The 20,468-nt window shown below is 37.7% G+C and overlaps 1 protein-coding gene across 1 annotated transcript; it reads left to right on the top strand.

Moving 5' to 3' along the window:
* The first annotated feature begins 1,371 nt into the window (after nt 1-1,371).
* Nucleotides 1,372-18,401, top strand: AGR3 (anterior gradient 3, protein disulphide isomerase family member). The gene is made up of 8 exons (XM_036326994.1): nt 1,372-1,391; nt 4,382-4,517; nt 9,676-9,739; nt 15,119-15,171; nt 15,685-15,761; nt 16,006-16,069; nt 16,413-16,496; nt 17,988-18,401. The coding sequence occupies exons 2-8, from the start codon at nt 4,412-4,414 to the stop codon at nt 18,035-18,037; spliced, it is 498 nt and encodes a 165-aa protein (XP_036182887.1). The 5' UTR covers nt 1,372-1,391; nt 4,382-4,411; the 3' UTR covers nt 18,038-18,401.
* Nucleotides 18,402-20,468: the final 2,067 nt, after the last annotated feature.

A 20,468-nucleotide genomic window follows, 5' to 3' on the forward strand; every position in this document is an offset into this window, starting at 1 on the left:
CACGCTCACTTCAATGTCAGAAGCAACACCAGCATCACCCCTCTTTAGCAGTGCATTTGTTAATATATCGAGTAATTAGACAAAAGGAGAGAAAGAGAGGAAAGAGGGAGGAGAAAATCAAGGGAGGAAGAGAAGGGAAGAAGAGAAGAAAGAAAAATTTATGGAACAATATCCTTGATTAGGGATCAGCAAACATTTTCTGTAAAAGGCCAGACTGAATATTTTAGGGCGTGCAGGACACACAGTCCCTGTCCTAGGACTCAGCATTGCAGTTACTCTGCAGACATTGCCATACGCAAAACCTAAGGAAAGGTTCCATCCAGTAATCTCCACTATGGACACTGAAATTTCAATTCCATGTAATTTTCACATGTCACAAAATATTATTCTTCCTTTGATCCCCCCCCCCCCGCAACCATTTAAAAATGTAAAAATAATTCTTAGCTCCTGCATTGCCCAAAAACAGATGAGGCAGATTTGGTAACCCTACCCTAGATCGTTTTAACAGTGATTAACTTGGGGAAGTGGAACTTGAAAGGTGTGTGTGTGTGTGTGTGTGTGTGTGTGTGTGTGTGTGTGTGTATGTTGGGTGGGGTGCCCAAGGAAACTCAGTACTGAAGGGGAAAAAGAATTTTACTTTTTGTTTTGATTCAACTCTATACTTGGAAGATGTTGGACCATAATTATGGCTTAATTATTAAAAAAAAATTACATCTAACAGATAAATATAATCACACTTATCTAATTGCCTATTTTTTTGCAGAGTAAGGAAAAGGGTTTTCTAGAAAGACTGTAAAGAGTATTCAAATTATAAAAACATTGAATTTTAAAACAGCGTTTTCTTTTCTCTCTCGGTTAAAAAGGACCCGGTCGCTTTAGCTGTTAATTGCATTCCTGTCAACAGAGTAAGCCTTAGGAATTTCTGTTTGCTTTATATCTAATCTGCAAGCCTCGCTGAGCTTTCATTGAGAACAATGGTGTACACACAGCTCCTGCATTCAGACCAGCTCCTTTCTTCCCCCTGATTTTTTTTTCTGGTGTTGAACTCCAACCAAACATTAAGTTACCATGGGAAGTAAAAGGTAGAAGAGGAAAAAAAAAAACCCCAAAGGTTGTATTTGGCCTCATTTTATAAGGACACTCAATCTGACTTCGGAGAACAAGAGAAGAGGTTTTAGCGTGAGGAGCATGAGAACTGGAGAGGGGTCCCGGGTTCTTCAGACAAGCCTGTTTTTGTAAGTTTGCAGGTGAATGTGCTCTTGTTTCCATGCAGGTGGGGCTGCAGGTCAGGGGTGTGGGTGTGTGTGCTTGTCTGGGTCTATAAATCCACGCCCATTTTTTAACCAGAAACATCCAGAATACACTTCCAGCGAGAGCACTGGCTAGTTCAGGTAAGCAAGCGAAGTTTCTCGATTATTTAACCAGTGGCCAAGCTCTGCTGTACTTAAGTGTTCCACGTATTGCTATTCCACAGTGAGAGCTTCAGTAAAGGGTAGGGAACATTCCATGCAATTGTATGTTTTTCTTTTAAGGCACTGGGTTTCCTTTGCTGGCTTCATACTTTTATTTTCTCTCTTAATGATATTGCAATAAACTAGCATTGACCAAAAATGATCCCTCAAAGAAAGTATGCTACAAGTAACACTTGTTTTTCCCTGTTGCTTTTTAAATGTTTTATTTTTAAAATAGAAATTTTATATGACCTCTAAGTAAATGACTTATGTTAACTTACTTTTGAAAAGTAAAATATTGGTGTCATAAGATGCTCACTGGCCAATGTTTATAACATCTAATTGTAGACATCAGGTTATTGCCTCCTGAGTGCATTGCTGTAGGCTGCCGTAAGGCCGTAACCATGGCATTTTCATTGGTTCCCCGAGCAGCTTAACCTTGCACCTGGGGTTAGGGAACCCTCAGTAGTCAGCATTCTGTTTTCCCAAGGAAAACATGTTCGTCCAAAAATAACAATATATAAATTGATCAGCTTTACCATAGAATATATTTCATATCTATTTTACATTCTTTCACCAGAGAATGTAAAACAAAAATTCAATATTTTGATTATTTTTTAAGAACTGTCTTTAACAGTAATACATAATAACTTGAAATATGAAAAGAGAAGTGTGATTCCCATGCTACTATAAACTTGGCAGCTCTCAGTCAGGAAGGCATGAAGTTACACTTTCTGTGTTTCAATACAGATTTCACCTACGCATCTGTCTCTACTACAGAGAACCTTTCCTGATGCTGCCTTCAGATTAGCTTTCCCTAACTCTGCTTTCTATCCAAGACCCTTGGGAGACTCTTCAGGCAGGTCTTCCCCAGGAAAGTGAACTGAGGCCCATAAAACTTAACATAGAATTTCAGGGTGTTTTGAGCCTCTTGTCACTCAATCATAGACTTTTTGAGAGGTCACTGGGTCAGGGTTGCTTCAATTTCTCTGCTGCCATTTTCAGCCTGACAGAGACTACTCGCCCCACCTCGGACTCTGTGGTCCAGATTCAGCAGCCTCTTTCCCCTACTAAAATCTACCTTCCCTTTGTTTCAGTCTTTAAGGTATAAGATGACCAGTCCTTGAGGTACAAGAAGGCATTCTGAATGCTTTATGGGATTAATAACTTACAAGAGCCTGACTTGTCATTCTTATCAGGCACCGTGGTTCCTTTTTTAACAGGGTTTTTTAATAATTAAGGCCAAAGAAATTAAAAAAATGGGTTCATTGCAGATTAGGAAGGGAATTGATTTAAATAGAGGGGGACTGCAGGGAGAGACCACTGACAAGGAAAAGATACTAGATGAGAGGAATAAGGAAATGTCTAGAGAACCCTAGAATCTATAAACTTCCCACCACCAAACTGTTCTCTCCATGACTATGATTGCTATAATATATAATGAACCTTTAACACTGTCAAACAGTAAGTTATTTTAAGGTGCATTTGTCTTATTAATCTTTCAATTTTCCACAATGCCTAATACAATTACATATAGCAATATTCATGTTCGTGCAGAATTGCAAACCGGTCATTCTCTTATTTTGGTGGGGAATTCACTATTAAATAATGTAAGTCAACAGGAAAACTGCTCTGAAGGAATCTATATAATAAAAGGCTAATATGCAAACTGACCAAACAGCGGAACAACCGGTCACTATGACATACACTGACCACCAGGGGGCAGACACTTGACCCAGGAGCTGGTTCTGGTGGTCAGTGCACTCCCACAGGAGGAGCGCTGCTCGGTCAGAAGCCGGGCTCACAGCTGGTGAGCACAGCAGCAGTGGCAGGAGCTTCTCCTGCCTCCACAGCAGCACTAAGGATGTCTGGCTGCCAACTTAGGCCAACTCCCCAGGCCTAAGCCATCAGTCAGAGATCCCCTGAGAGGTCCCAGACTGCGAGAAGGCAAAGGCCAGACCGAGGGACACCCCCCTCCCCCAAGTGCACAAATTCCATACACCAGGCCTCTAGTTTTAAATAAACATGAAAGATGTCTGTACATTTATTTTATATTTTACAGTGATTTCAAAACTGCACATGTTAACTACTTTTAACGTGGGTTTTATATGCTACAAATGCTGAAACTGTACATCTAACAAGCATTAAACATATCATGTAAGATATTAATCAAGTGGTTGAAGTCCAGCTTAGATCCAACTCTAGACTTTTGATTATATCTTAACGTGCAGAGTATAAGGAACAGTACATTGACTTAAAAATCCACTTGAATCCTAGCTAACCAAGGGATAACTATAGATGCAACAAGCCTGTTCTTCTTTACACATATATTTAATTTATAGCAATGTGACAATAAATTTGATTTCTAAAAGAGCTGGTTTGTAAGCTGAAGGGCAAAAGGCTGAGTCACTGATGGAAGCATGAAAATGATGAATGACTACAGAGGACCTGAAAAACAAGAATCTCCATATTCTATTTTTCCCTCTGAACTCAATTGTAAGCAATAAGTGTTCATGCCTAATCTTATTATCTTGGCACAGAGATCAAGAAGAATCAAATGAATATGCATGCCCACACATCACCTTTGCATTGCACTTTAGAGTTGAAAGGCCTTTAATAAACCTGATCTTATATGAGCTTCACTGTAATGCTGTGAGCACTGAAACACAGTCAGATGTGAGCTTTGAGTGCCCCAATCAGTTTTCTTTCAACGTCATTGTACTGCTCCCAGCATGCCCAGAATGTGGCTTTTCACCAAGTGGACATTATTGAGTTGATAGCATTTTTAAAATATTTTATAAATAGCAAGTGAATGAAAGTTCTGGGAGGTTGTACCATGTCAACTCACACAAGCAGAGCAAGCTGTCTGATTCTTAAATGACTGCTTGAAGTAACCTACTAGATTCTGAACATTATTTTCTACCACCTAGCTTCGTCGGAGGGATTCTCAAGAACACGTGATGTTACACTCGGCTTTGGCCCTCTGCCTCTTCCTGGTTGCAGTGTCTTCCAACCTTGCCATTGCCATCAAAAAAGAGAAGAGGCCTCCTCAGACACTCTCAAGAGGTACTAGAATCTCATTTTATTCTCTAAACTCAGCCATTTGAATGGTTTCCAAATTCCTAGTCTCTTACCCACATTCTACATTTAAAGCAAACTCAATTAACTGCAATATTTTGTTGTTTACCACATTAAAGTAAGCAAAAGCAAAACCCAGAAAAGACTAGTTGATTTTAAAGACTGAACCAGCCCTAGCTGTTGTGTCTCAGTTGGTTGAGCATTGACCCATGCACCAAGAGGCAACCAGTTTCCGGGTAGGGCTTGGGTTGCCAGCTCAATCCCCAGTTGGGGCCATGCAAGAGGCAGCCAATTGATGTTTTTCTCCATCTCCCTTCCTCTGTCTCTAAAGTCAATAAAAACATATTTTTTAAGTAAAAAAAAAAAAAGAGTGAATCAAAGCAATTGAAAACCAATAATAATTTGCTATAGTGTTTATAGAAATGGTGATGAATTGGTTTGGGGGCCTGTAACTTTGGTAACCAGAGTCCTAGAAAATAATAATTGATGTGTCATAATGATATCTTAAAGGGAATTAAGATCTCTCAAAATCTGCTCCAATTCCCTGTCTTCTATTCATGCAAAAATGATGATTTGGAATGATTTTATACAAGAACCCCCAGAAAGTTATATTTTATTCCATCCTCTGAAAAGTTTGGGTAACCAAGTGTTTGTTATACTGACTCCAAAAAACAACTGCAGTGGTTTTTGACATCATAATCCAGGTCTATCATTGGCTACATGTTTAGAAAACATTTCTATTTTGTACTTAGTACTTTCCTTTGACCTAAGAAACAAACATATCTTCATCTGTAAAGAAACAGTTTGTAGAGAAAATTCTCAAAATCAGCTCCTACATTTCCAGGTAACAAAAATGGGAGGAAAATCATTTGTCTCCATATAGCTAATTTAAAAATAGTAGTACAAACCTCAAAACACTTGACCACCACTTGGAATAGCATATGAATGGAGCAAACAAATGGATTATAACATAATTTCAAATTTTAAAATATTGACTTTCCAAGTTCATCATTTCTTAGCAGATGTATAATTACCCATCAAAGTTCAGCCAAGTTAATTCATTCTACTTTAGTTCAAAATCACAAAAACTATAAACTAAAAAGACTAGCGAGTTTTGAAAAAGAAGTAAATTAAAAGAAGGAAATATTTTTCTAAGTATAACTTATCATGAATCTCTCTGTATAAACACAATAGTTATAAAGCAATGAGCTCAGTAGTCTTGGAGTGGAATACTAAACTTATCATTGCCCCTACAGACCTTCCAGGACTAAGTTAAACAACTGTACCATAAAGCACCAACATTCGTGGCCCTGGCTGTGTGGGTCGTTGGTTAGAATGTCACTCCATACACCAAAAGGTTGTGGGTTCAACTCCCCATCAGGGCATATACCTACATTGTGGGTTTGATCCCAGGTCATGAGGCAGCCCATTGGCCCATTGATGTATGTATCTCTCTCTCTCTCTCTCTCTCTCTCTCTCTCTCTCTCTCTCTCTCTCTCAAAAAAAAAAAAAAAAAAGGCAACGAAAATATATTCTCAGGGGAAGATTTTTTAAAAATTGGTGAATTTCATGAGAAATATATTCAACATACATGGTAAATTTTAAACAACTTGATAAGTCTGCTAATTCTGTTATTTAACACTACTTTAATAGGAAGATGACTGATATCAGCTGTGAATCCTATTATTAAGAACTGGTTTACATTTGGTTAAGCCTTTTAGCATCTGTCAGCATATAGGAAACAATTGAGAGAATACGGCTCAGAATAAATGAGGCTTAAAGGTAGGGATAAGAGGGAAGAGTTTGGATACAGTGTACAGAGTCGTACATGGAGCCCCTTAGAGAAAGGGGGCAACACCAAACAATTAAATAGAGAGTGTGTTAGGAAGAAGAGGGAAGATTATTGGGAAAAGGTAACAGAAATTTCAAGAAAAAAAGCAACAGTGACCCCCAAAAGCCTAACTTCCTTTTGAGTCAAAAGAATTGCCCAGCACCCAACACCCAGCTCAGTGCCTGGCATATAGTAGGTATTCAGTCCTATATAATAAAAACCTAATATGCTAAGTGTCCAGTCGTCCAGTCGACTATTCAACCAATCAAAGCGTAATATGCTAATGATATGCTAAGGCCACTCAACCACTTGCTATGATGTGCACTGACCATCAAGGGGCAGACACTCCGACCAGTAGGTGAGCTTGCTGCTGGGGTCCAGCAGATCGGGACTGAGTGAGATGTGGCCGGACATGCCCTGGAGCCCTCCCACGGTCCTTCCCGGCCCCAATCATGCACCAGTGGGGTCCCTCGGCCTGGCCTGCACCCTCTCGCAATCTGGGACCCCTTCGGGGGATGTCGGAGAGCCAGCCGGTTTTGGCCTGATCCTACAGGCCCTTCCCCTCGGGAGGGTGTTCACAACTGGTGAGCGCTGCTGCAGCGGTGTGAGCCTCTCCTGATTGGGACTGACAATAGAAAAATTAAATAGGATCCCAGTCCCACTGGCTGTTTCTGAATAACTCTTAGTTAGTGCAAAATATGGTGTGAAGTTACTACATAGATTTGAGCAAAGTTATAAAGAAAATCTTTCAGGATTATTACAGATAGAAGGGGTATTAAACCAACATAATATGTCTTCCAATGTTAAGATACTAAAATCAGGCAAAAACAAACCAATAACATTACTATTAAGAGTACAAAATAGTGCAATCATTTGAATAAAAATCTGACAGTTCCTCAACTGATTAAATGTAGATACCATGTGACCCAGCAATTCTACTCCTAAGTAGATAGCCCAAGATAAAAATATGTCCATACAAGTTTCCTTAAAAAACTGAAAATGGAACTCCCATTTGACCCTGTGATCCCACTTCTAGGAATATATCCCAAGAAACCAGAAACACCAATCAGAAAGGATATATGCACCCCTATGTTCATAGCAGCACAATTCACCATAGCTAAGATCTGGAAACAGCCTAAGTGCCCATCAGTAGATGAATGGATTAGAAAACTGTGGTACATCTACACGATGGAATACTATGCTGCTCTAAAAAGGAAGGAACTCTTACCATTTGCAACGTCATGGATGGAACTGGAGAGCATTATGCTAAGTGAAATAAGCCAGTCAATGAAGGAAAAATACCACATGATCTCACTCATTCATGGATAATAGAGACCATTATAAACTTTTGAACAATAATAGATACAGAGGCAGAGCTGCCTCAAACAGATTGTCAAACTGCAGCAGGAAGGCCGGGGAGGGTTGCGGGGCAGGAGGTAGGGGGGTAAGAGATCAACTAAAGGACTTGTATGCATGCATATAAGCATAACCAGTGGACATAAGACATTGGGGGGTAGGGGAGGCTAGGGGACTGTCTAGGGCGGGGGGATAAAATGGACACATATGTAATACCCTTTGTAATACTTTAACCAAAAAAAAAAAAAAAAAAAAAATATGTCCATACAAAAGCTTATATACTAATGTTCACAGCAGAATTATTCATAAAAAGCAAAAAGTAGAAACAACCCGTGTCCCTCAACTGATGAATGGATAAATAAAATGTGATATATCCATACCATGGAATAATATTTGGCCATATAAAGGAATGAAGTGCTAATACATGACACAACACAGATGAACCTTGAAAACATTATATTAAGTAAAAACATCCAGTCACAAGACTACATATTGTATGATTCCATTTATATGAAATATCAAGAATAAGAAATGTATAGAGACATAAAGTAGATTAGGTACTTTTTAGGACTGGGGGAGAAGGAGGGATGAGGGGTGATAGCTAAAGGGTACAGGGGTTTTATTTGAAGCTATGAAAATGTTCTAGAATTGATTATAGTGATGGTTGTACAACTCTGTGTATATACAAAAAGAGGGTGCACTTTCAATGGATAAATTGTATTTGCATGTGAATTATATTTTAATACAGTGGTTACCAAAAAGCAGACAAAGCAAAAACAAACCAACAAGCAAAATCATGGAAATGTGTTTATCTTAATTTATAATTCTGCTTCATAATTTTTGGCCATCTTGTAGCCATGGTATCAAAACCAGAAACTGCAGTCTGACAACATGGGAAACATACAAGAAAATCTGGGTCTAAATTAGCCTAGAAATATTTCTATTTTCAAGTTGATTCAATCTTTCTTATCCATAAACCAAGACATTTTCTGAAAATACCCTGTAGTATTTCTGAATGTTTTTTGTGCATTCTACTCCTCAATGATCTTATTCTTTAATCTCTAATACACATTCCCAACTACCTGTATCACTTTTTTAAAAGCTAGTGGGTCCCTCTCTCTACTCATTGCTCTCTGTTTCTCTGGTCTTCACTCTTCTGGATGCTTCCAGAACACCTGTGTCTCAAACATGAAACACCAGAATTTTTTCTGAATCAAAATTCAAAGCAAAAATTTGGAATTCATTTTTCCATTTTCACGATGTTTAAGGACTTAGAATGGGTCAGCATTTCTTGGCACTCAAAATACAAGGGCACTGTATGGTATTGTTCAAAGGTATTCCGACTATACTTACAAAGTGTACAAAGATTAACTGCTATTTCCTGCTGTTCATTCTGAAACCAGAGGTTTTGCACAGTCCAGAGATGTCCTTTCAATCATCACTAATAATAGCATTTATTGAGAGCTTACTGGGTTCAAGGCCATGGACCTTAAGGGTGGAAACACAATCACAAAATCTCAGCTCTATGATCTGGAAGGATACCACCTCTTCATATCTAATTATAATTATACTAGAGGCCCAGTGCACAAATTTGGGGAGGGGAGGGGGGGGGGACGGACCGCAAGAGGTTGGCTGGCCAGCGGGGAGGGACTGCAGGTGGTTGGCCAGCCGCTGGAAGTTGGCTGTGGGAGTGCACTGACCACCAGGGGGCAGCTTCTGCATTGAGCATCTGCCCCCTGGTGGTCAGTGCACATCATAGCGATTGGTCAACCAGTCGTTCCGGCTGTTTGTCCTAACAGTCACTTAGGCTTTTATATAGAGAGACATTCTCTATACCATATATCAGGCAAGTGCTTGGTAGCTTACTAGTACCTGTAGAGAGATATCTGCTTGTCACATGCCTACTTCAGAGCTCCTCTGTGGTCCTGAATTAATGCATTGATTTCTCTTCTATTCTAGGATGGGGAGATGACATCACTTGGGTACAGACTTATGAAGAAGGTCTCTTCCATATTCAAAAAAGGTAAAACACCTCTCAGTTAATTTTGACAGACCATATAGATACCTCTCACAAAAGAGCCAAAACCTTGCAAGTTCACTTTTGAAAAGATATCACATGCATTTGCTCTACTATTGTGCAACTTAGAGTTGCCATTACAATGTTTTTTACAAACAAAAGCTCTAAATACTTTATTTTAATTTCTTTTTAAAATATTTTTATTGATATTTAGAGAGGGAGGGACAGAGAAACATTTATGCGAGAGCCCCCTGCACAACCCCTACCTGAGATTGAGCCCACAACCTGGGTATGTTCCCTAACCAGGAATTGAACTGGCAACCTTATGGTGCCTGGGACAATACCCAACCAACTAAGCTACACTGGCCAGGGCTGTATTAATTTCTTAACTGGACAAGCAAGCTTTTGAATATAAGTTATATAAAAGAACAATATCCATTAGTAGGCATTATACAAGCTTTAACAAAAAACTGGTTTAGAATAGCAGTTCCCAGGACTGTCTGATCAGAACTATTCAGCTAATTTTCTTTAAAATCCATATTCATGATCAATCAGTAAATTAGTGCTGAGTGGCCACAGCTATGTGCCAGGCACTGTTCTATGCTCAATGACCAAGAGTGACATGATTTTTATTCTTACAGACTTACTAAATCTTTGGGGATGGAGCTGAGAAACTTGTATTTTTTTTTAAAGCACCCTGGGAATTTATCAAATATCTGAAGAACATTCTATTCTAATACTCTTTTAAAAAGAAGGAAAGATTCCAAATTAGAATTGAGTAAAAGGCTGTCTCAACACTGAACAAAATATTGCAAAATAAAGAAGTCTACAAAATAATCATTTCTAAAAGGAATATAAAAAACAAACAACATATTAGCAAAGAGTAGCCAGTAGAACATTTAAAGAATACACCCTGATTAAGTGAAATATAGTCTGAGAATACTAGGCAGATTCAAGATTAAGAAATCTATTAATTTAAATAATATTTAATATTTATAAGGAGACATATCATATAAGTATCCCCTATCTCCATAAATGCTGAAAGGCATTTAATAGAATGCAAACTCCAGGTCTGAATTTTTTTAGAAAAATTATTTAACAAGATTAATTTATTTTCATTTATCCTAATAAGGAAATATTCAACCCAGCAAAAAAATCCACATCATGCTTATTGGAAAAACAAACATACAATGCCAGATGATGTATTATAGAATTGCATCCCTGACACTCATATAATATTATTAACCAATGTCACCCAAAAAATTTAATTAATTTTTTAAAAAGAAGTGTCCTACTGAAATCTGAATAAGACAAGAATGTCTATAATCACCACAGTTAGTCCTTAATTGATATGAAACATTTGGCAAAGTTATAATAAAATAATAAAATATTGGTAAATAAATCAAAATTAAGATTATAAAAATAAAACTGGATATTACAGAAAAATGTTTACACAATAAACTAACATTTTAAATCGAGGTAGGGGAGATAAAATATGTAAAATAAATTAATGTTAGAGAGAAGAATAAATCATCTGGGAAAAATAAATCAATTTTGATTCATAAGTCAAATTTCATCATAATAAATTACAAAGATCCTATATAATAAAAGGCCAGGGACCATAAGCGTAATGACCGGAATGACCGCTCAACCATTCACCATGAGGTGCATTGACCACCTCTCAGTCCCTCCCCTCCCCCACCTCCCCCACACCCCACCCTTACCTGCAGGCAAATGGGGAACCACGGGGAAGTGGGTGGGTGGCAGCAGGGCGGGACTGGGGACTGGCAAGCTGGCAGAATGGCTGACCTCTTGGTCCCTCCCCCTGGCCTGCAGGCTCCGATGGATCAGCGATGGTGAAAAGGGGAACCGGGGTGGGTGGCAGGAGGACCGGGCTGGCTGTCAGGCCGTTGGGATTCCCCAGCTCATCCCCCGTGGCTCAGGGACTCAGGCCAGCTGGAGGCGGCGTTCAGCCTGGGGACTGGTGAACGGGCAGAAGATGGCCATGATCACAGGCTAGGCCTAGGGACTCTACCCGCACAATTTCGTGCACTGGGCCTCTAGTTTCATTATAAAAATGAAGCTATTAAGGTACTAGGGGATACTATTGCAAAATACTAATTTTTTAAAAAAATATTTTTTTTTATTGATTTTTTACAGAGAGGAAGGGAGAGAGATAGAGAGTTAGAAACATCGATGAGAGAGAAACATCGATCAGCTGCCTCCTGCACATCTCCTACTGGGGATGTGCCCGCAACCCAGGTACATGCCCTTGACCGGAATCGAACCTGGGACCTTTCAGTCCACAGGCTGACGCTCTATCCACTGAGCCAAACCGGTTTCGGCAAAATACTAATTTTTTAAATTCGTGGAGTAGGGAAGGGCTGGTAGAAGGGTGAGGTAAGAGAGGGTCCTTGGAAGCCAAAATAAGACGCTTAACTTTTTCACCCTAAGGTTTTTCTTACCTCACCCTATTCCTTCTATGGAAAGCATATACTGTATCAAAATTATAAATGCACATACTCTCTGACCTAGAAATTTGACTTCTGGAAATTTACCTACCTATATGTAAAATCTTAAATAACATCACCAAAGCAGTGTTTTTGTTTGGAGATAATCTAAACACAAAAAAATTGGAAGCAATTTAAATATCTATCTTCAATGAACTAATTAAACTAAAGAATATCCATATCCTGAAGCACAGGGAATGCTATGTGGGAGGTGCCATTATGATAAAAAAAAGCAAAATGCAAAAACATATGCATAGTGCACTCATATTTGTATTTTTTTAAAAGAAAGAAATATATACATACATATGGGCATGCATGTGAACATACTCAATATATTCAATAATGGTATATTCATTTGCATAAACATAAACATATACATTTACAGAAATATATGCATGTACATAAACACATACTTATGCTTATTTATATTCATAAGCATGGACATATACATGCACACACACATACACATATTCAGGTACATGGAAGGACACATAAGAAATAGTAACAGTTTACTTCTGAAAGGCAGGAGTGGGAGGAAAAATTTTTACCTTTTTACCTTTTTGATTTTAAACTATTTGAATTTGTAACCCATTTTAAAAGAAAAAAAATATATAAAATTTTAAAAGATCATTCTCCAAATGATGCTGATAAACTGGGCTTGGTCGACTCTGGTGTTACAGAATCTTGGAAGTACAGCATTCAAAAATGTTTACTCTTTCTATCAACTCGTTTCTCATATTCTGGTGGGCTAGTTGTGAGAATGTTAGACCAGGGACCACCTAATTTTATTTGATCTGTGAACCAACAATGATTTTTACGTTTTTAAAAAGTTTTTACCAGAAGAAAACTAGTGTGTAGCCTGGCTGGTGTGACTTAGTGGTTGAGCGTCACAGTTTGATTCTTGGTCAGGGCACATGCCTGGGTTGCAGGCTCGATCCCCAGTCGGGGCATGCAGGAGGCAACAGATCAATAATTCTCATCATTGATGTTTCTATCTCTCTCTCTCTCCCTTCCTCTCTGAAATCAATAAAGATACATTTTTTTAAAAAAAAGATAAGGCTTTATTTATTGGAAGAAAGGAAGGAATGATAGAGGGAGGAGCGAGGAGGGAGGAGAGAGAGAGAGAGAGAGAGAGAGAGAGAGAGAGAGAGAGAGAGAGAGAGAGAGAGAGAGAGAGAGAGAGAGAGAGAAGCAAAGAAAGAAAGACCAGTATTTTGGACACGTGATAGTTACATTATACTCAAATTTAAGGATCTATAAATTAAGGTTTACCGTAATACAGCCACACTCATTTTGTTACATATTGTCCATGGCTGATTTTGTTCAATAATGGCAGAGTTGGAGAGCTGCAAATAAGACACCACCGTCTGCAAAACCTCAAAAATAAAGGATTTGTCTCTTTGCCGAAAAGAGCCCTTATTTTAGACTGTTCCTACTTCAGTGTCTGCCAGAATTACTTCTCTGCTTTTCCTGAAAGGAAAGAGTGTCTTGCTTTGAATGCCTAAACAACCTATCCATAGCTGAACTGTTAACACTGACATTTCTGTGGTCTTGATCAATTTTTCCTTGGACTCCAATTGCCCAGAAATCTGCTCCAAAAATTAGTTCTCCAGGAGTTATGTCAATGTCTTTCCCTACATTATCTGTCGCTGTTGCCACCCGCTGAGCAGGTGCTGGGAAGAAATTGGAATGACTCGTGCCGCTAAAGCGTTCTGTCTCAGGACAGTATACCTACCTAGGCTCAACCAGGCCAAGAGTTACCTACTAGAAAGATTACCACTTAATGCTTACGAGGATCAAGTTCTATACTTGCCTCTAAAAAACTGTAAATAAATATTCTAAGGGTTAGTTTTCCTAAAGAGCAGGAATAATATTTGATTAATCGTATTTCTAGTCTGCTTTTTCACCAATAAGTTTGCAGTTGGCAAATGCTAGCTTTATATCCATGTCATAAATCTTAAAGGTGAGTTATAAGACTTATTCTTACCTAAAATATACTTATAGTTCAAGTTTGAGGATTAAATAAAATAAAAATTCAAAGTTTGCTATTTAACACTTTTAAGACTAAAGTTAAAAATGGGGTTATTCAATGACAAGTATGTCACATGATTATCTCTGTTGTTTTTTAAAAGATTTAGGGTCTATTTTTGTACCCAGCATCCTCTCAAAATTAAAGAAACATTTTAAAAACATCCTATATATCTAAATCATAATTCCTTTCTCCTTCATAATAGTTAATATTCTAATTTCTTTCTAACTCTAACAAGCAGGAAAGTCAAGTAGCTACCACAAAAACTTTTTCTTAGAGAGTTAAAACCAAAATGAAACCGAAAAATGTATAGAAAGGGAACTCTCACTGAGATTGTTTGTAAACTGTGAGTTGTTAAAAGAATGACAGGATGTGAAAATAGTCAAATATTAATAGCATTTTGGTGAAAATTTAAAAAAAAAGTGACATAAAAACTTTGACTCTCCTGAACTCTTACACCAGATGTTCATTGGAAATTAATATCTTGTTTATTATATCCTTTCATCTCTGGAGACAGAATTGATTTTTATTAGTATAACTACTACAGTGTACATAGCAATCTGCTGGTAAGCTTCTTAAGCTACAGGTTCCTGGACCCCACCCCAGAGATCCTGAGTGGGCCTGGGAGGGAGCGTGAGAATTTCCACTTCTATTGAGCTACCTGGTGATGCTAAAGTTCTGGGGCCAGGCACTGGGTAACACTCCTGCAGACTACATTGCTATGCTGTGTCAATCAGATTTTTACTCTAAATCTTGTTGAAAGTGTGAAAACTTTAAATCTAATTTGAATGTACATTCTGACTCAGAGTTAGTCACCTGACTCAACTCCACACTCTTTCTGTTTAGTAACAAGCCATTGATGGTCATTCATCACTTGGAGGATTGTCAATACTGCCAAGGTAATTTCAGCTCCTCACATCGTATTATATTTCTAAGAGAACTAGAAAAAGTGACCTGGTGAAAATTGTTAAGACAGCGCTCAGGCAATCCCATTTAAAAAAAAAGAAAAAGACATCTGCTACATCACCATTTTACTCAGTGCTTAAAGACTACAATGATTGTTAGCAATCTATTGAATATGTGTATATGTTCTTCGGAATTTTATTTCCCTCTTCCTCCCACCAAAAAAAAAGAGGGGGTGGAAAAACTTGCTATTTGCACCAACGAGTTACATGAAATTATAAAATTGGTGGCTTCATTAATTGGATTATACTCTGATATCTTCATTGACAGACCCTGTCCATCATTGCTTCTCAGTGAGAGACAAAGTGGCCATAGGCTAATAAACAGTTTACATCTAAGATATAAATACAAACAAGTAGAAAATACTAGTTTGACTTTGCTATGTTATTTACATTGAAGGTGTCTTTATCTTTAAAGCTGACTGGTGTCCATTATGTTTTCCCCAACAGAACTCAAAAAAGTGTTTGCCCAAAATGAAGAAATACAAGAAATGGCTCAGAATAATTTCATCATGCTGAATCTCATGGTACTTGACTTCTACAATGTTTTCTTAATATCACAATTCAATGGAAAGCTTAAATCCCTTTTTTAAAATCTATTTTTGAGACAAAAAGAGGTATAAAAGATTGGTAGGTATAAAAGATTATATGAACTTGAAAAGGCCAAAATATACAATTTAATGAAAACCTTGTTCACATAAAATATTTTCAAAAACAATTGTCAAAAACAATGCAATCCAATACCAATTATTTTTTTTATTTTCTTCCTAGCATGAGACCACAGATAAAAATTTATCACCAGATGGGCAATATGTGCCTAGGATCATGTTTGTGGGTATGTGTATAATCTCATTCCATCAGATTTACAAAATCAATAGCATTCTTATTTTATTTATTTTTAAATGCTAGTTCAAGGGAAGTCATGTCTAACCCAGTCAATAATAGCTCTTGTTAGTTCTATAATTGAAATTCACTGCATCTATTAAATCAATAGCCCCATATACTTTCAGTAAAGTTCCCCAAACTGTATTGACAGAAAACTATGACACACTAAAATGGAAAAATTTATGTTAACTCATCATAAATTTGTTTAACATTTATTTGTTTTAGATTAAGAGTCAAGAATGATTTTTAAAACATTTAGATAATGCATTAGTGAATTATTTTTTTCTTTGCAGATCCTTCTTTAACAGTCAGAGCTGATATAACTGGAAGATACTCTAATAGACTGTACACATATGAACCACAGGATTTACCGATATGTAAGCATTCACAGATTATCTTGAACAGTGGTACTAGCTGACACTTGACTGTTAGAAAGGTCAATGATGCCCTACGTCAGTGCTTCCCCACAAACAGTACCATCAACAAATCAGAATCATTGGGTTAGATGGTGGTGGTAGTGTTTAAAACTGCAAATCCTTGCACGACCAGTATGGCTCAGTGGTTAAGGGACAACTTATGAACCAGGAGGTCGTGGTTTGGTTCAATTCCCAGTCAGGGCACATGCTCAGATTGTGGGCTTGATCCGCAGTGGGAGCATGCAGGAGGCAGCCAATCAGTGATTCTCTCTCATCATTGGGATTTCTATCTTCTCTCTCTCTGCCTTTCTCTCTGAAATCAATAAAAATATATATTTCAAACAATGCAAACCCTTATCTCCCATCAAAATCAGAATTTCTAGGCACCTCAGAATCTCTTTTTTAACAGGGATGTGTAATAATTTCCACAATCACTAATTTGGAGACCACTAAAAAGAATAGAATACACATTAAAATTCAGCTTTAAGAAAGCAAGCAATCATATATGATTTCCTCACAGTGGTAATAATTAAATCTTTTTCTCTCCCGTTAATGCCTGTAAGCAAGGAGATACAGTCTGTTTTGAGATTTTAATCTAATTTTTACAACATTCATTGTCAATTATGTTTAATTAGAGGCCCGGTGCATAAATTCATGCACCAGTGGGGTCCTCTTGGCCTGGCCTGTGGATCAGGCTGAAACCAGCTCTCTGACATCCCTCGAGGGGTCCCGGATTGCGAGAGGGTGCAGGTCAGGCCGAGGGACCCCACGAGTGCACAATCAAGACCCGGGAGGTTGGCCAGCCGGGGAGGTCCCGCGGGAGGGCTCCAGGGCGTGTCCGGCCCGTCTCACTCAGTCCCAATCAGCAGGACCCCAGGAGCAAGCTAACCTACTGGTCAGAGCGTCTGCCCCCTGGTGGTCAGTGCACATCATAGTGAGCAGTTGAGTGGCTTTAGCATATCATTAGCATATTATGCTTTGATTGGTTGTACGGTCGACCGGACAACCAGACACTTAGCATATTAGGCTTCTATTAGATAGGATAAGACAACTATGCATGTCAAATCCAATGATACGATACAAAATGATTAATTTAAAAAATAGACACTCTCACAAAACCTCTTATAAAACTGTTTAACATAAAGAAAGTTGATTAACCCTATCTGAATGGTATAACCCCTAAATATAAATATACACCTTTAGCATAGTGTGTGTGTGTGTGTGTGTTTGTGTGTGTGTGTGTGTGTGTGTGTGGTGTGAGAAAAGGAACTATATTGGATGTCAGGAGTTCAAATGAGGTCCATGAAGGCACAGTATTCTTTAATGTTGTAAATAAATTCCCACATTTTCATAGCCATTAATTTAAACGGGCCAATTTTAGATTTCAGGGGTTAAAAGAGTATAATATCTGGTATTTTCATTTACTAACAGAATAATATGTTTTTATTGCAGTGATAGAAAACATGAAGAAAGCATTGAAACTTATTCAATCAGAGTTATAAGAGATTACCTCAAAGAGGTCGAATGTCATGAAGACAACCTTCTGGTGAACTCACTAATACTAAATGTGCAACTACATGGACTCTGTAATGTTACCATTTAGCTATTTAATGTGCTTGGTATATTCTTATGAAGGTAAAGTTATATTTCAATAAAGGTCACAATCTGAGCATAACAATGTGGTAGCAGCTTGACTTCTGTCTGCATCAGTAGCAAAGGAAGTTGGCCACGAACTGGGAGTTAGGTTAGGGTAGAGAAAGGGCCTCCAGAAGAGATACCGCCATACACTGGTCGTCTTTATTTCCTCACCTCCCTATCCTCCACCATGTGATCTCACCTTAATTCTGCTCCTCCACTGTACTGAACCTGCCGGCATAAATCATAAGGAATGTGCACGCTGCCAGAGCAAGTGGAGACACTTCTGTGCACTTACCATTTGAACTTTTTTTTTTTAAATATATTTTATTGATTTTTTACAGAGAAGAAGGGAGAGAGATAGAGAGTTAGAAACATCGATGAGAGAGAAACATCGATCAGCTGCCTCCTGCACACTCCCCACTGGGGATGTGCCCGCAACCCAGGTACATGCCCTTGACCGGAATCGAACCCAGGACCCTTCAGTCCGCAAGTCGACGCTCTATCCACTGTGCCAAACCGGTTTCAGCACCATTTGAACTTTTAACAGCATATATCAGAATTAACCTTTTACTTCTTTTCTTACCTTAAATTTAAAAACTAATTATAATAAATTAAAGATATACTTTAAAATTTTAACAATGTGTTTTCCTTAATTATTGGGTGGATATTTAATACTTTTAATAATTTTAAGAAAAGTGTACCAACTTGCCTCTAGAAGACTGAAAATGTTTCCCAGGTAACTAGCAGGAGAGGATTACATCCCTTCTGAAATTATCAAACACACAACTGCCAATTCAATCTTCACAGGAAGCTCTGGAGGGTCAGTACCATGTCTTCTATTCCTTTAAATTCCTAATTTTTTACAGAAAATCTTCCCAGAATCAGCTGGGAGTAATTCTCAGAGGTGAGAGAATGTTTGAGATAGACCAAAATTTTCCCAACCTATAGGATTTGATTGCACTGAAAAAAATTTTAATTATTTTGAGATATAAACGTGCACTTTAATATGAAATAGATGTGTAAAAATACAATGTATATGATATAGATTTTTTTATTAATTCCAATGTTTCCTGATTCAGAGAAAAAAAAAGTTTTCCCAGGTTTTATTTTATCACTATTCCATTCATTTTAAGCCGATTTAGTATCTGACTTATTTGGATATGAGGAGGCTACCTGACCAATAACTAGATATCAGCGCTAGATAGCCATGTGGAAAAGAATATTAAATATCTTATATTTAATTTTTAAAATTTTATACCAAAGTCTGAAAGTTGATGTTTTTAATGAATGCTAAGACACCCAAGTGCATTGGCATTCTCTAACTTAATGATTTAAAGTATGATGACTAAATTAACATAGCTGATTCCATTGTTGCAATGGTAATACAGAGGCAGAAAATGTCAGTGGTCATTTGCCATGAAGTAAGAAAAGGTCAGTTGCTCTTTTAAGAACTAATAAGTAAAATAAAATGTTCATTATTTTTCCTCAATTAGTGTACATAAAAATGTTACTAAATGATAAATTTATTCTTCTTTATCATAAAAATATATGTGCCTTTGTATTTTAATATACATATAATTAAAAGTTATTGTATACAATTTAGTTGTGGATATAATCATATAGGCTAATATTTAATATACATATACAAAATTATTTGGCTCTAAATCCTAGAGTTGATATTTCTATATAATTTCTTCACTTTATGAAATTAGTGGTTTAAATTTTATCAATTCTGAGGTTACCCCTAACTTTGAAATGTAGAACTGTCTTTAGAATATATATACAGGTGGAGCAAAAGTTGGTTTACAGTTGTTCATATGGACAATAATACACTAATAAATAATAAGACAATTCTAAACTGTGTTTCACATACTCACAGATATAAAACTACTTTTTTGTTTGTTTGTTTGTTTTTTAATATATTTTTTATTGATTAAGATATTACATATGTGTCCTTGTCCCCACGTTACCCTCCACCCCCCCACCCCCCCCCGCTCATGCCCTCACCCCCCCGTTGTCCATGTCCATTGATTAGGCCTATATGCTTGCTTATAAGTCCTTTGGTTGATCTTTCCCCCTTACCCCCACCCTCCCCTACCTTCCCTCCAAGTCCCGACAGTCCAATCAATGCCTCTCCGTCTCTGGATCAGTCCTTGTTCACCAGTTTATGTTGTTCATTATATTCCACAAATGAGTGAGATCATGTGGTATTTATCCGCTCTCCAGTTCCATCCATGCTGTGGCAAATGGTAAGAGTTCCTTTTTCTTCTTCCTCTTCTTAAAGAATACCTTTCA

This window comes from Myotis myotis, unplaced genomic scaffold (genome assembly GCF_014108235.1).
Source record: "Myotis myotis isolate mMyoMyo1 unplaced genomic scaffold, mMyoMyo1.p scaffold_m19_p_11, whole genome shotgun sequence".
NCBI classification, from domain to species: domain Eukaryota; kingdom Metazoa; phylum Chordata; class Mammalia; order Chiroptera; family Vespertilionidae; genus Myotis; species Myotis myotis.

Coding starts and splice junctions, on each gene's coding strand:
- AGR3 (XM_036326994.1), top strand. CDS start 4,412: ATGTTACACTCGGCTTTGGCCCTCTGCCTCTTCCTGGTTGCAGTGTCT. Junction 4,518..9,675: donor TCCTCAGACACTCTCAAGAG/GTACTAGAATCT, acceptor CTTCTATTCTAG/GATGGGGAGATGACATCACT. Junction 9,740..15,118: donor CTCTTCCATATTCAAAAAAG/GTAAAACACCTC, acceptor CTTTCTGTTTAG/TAACAAGCCATTGATGGTCA.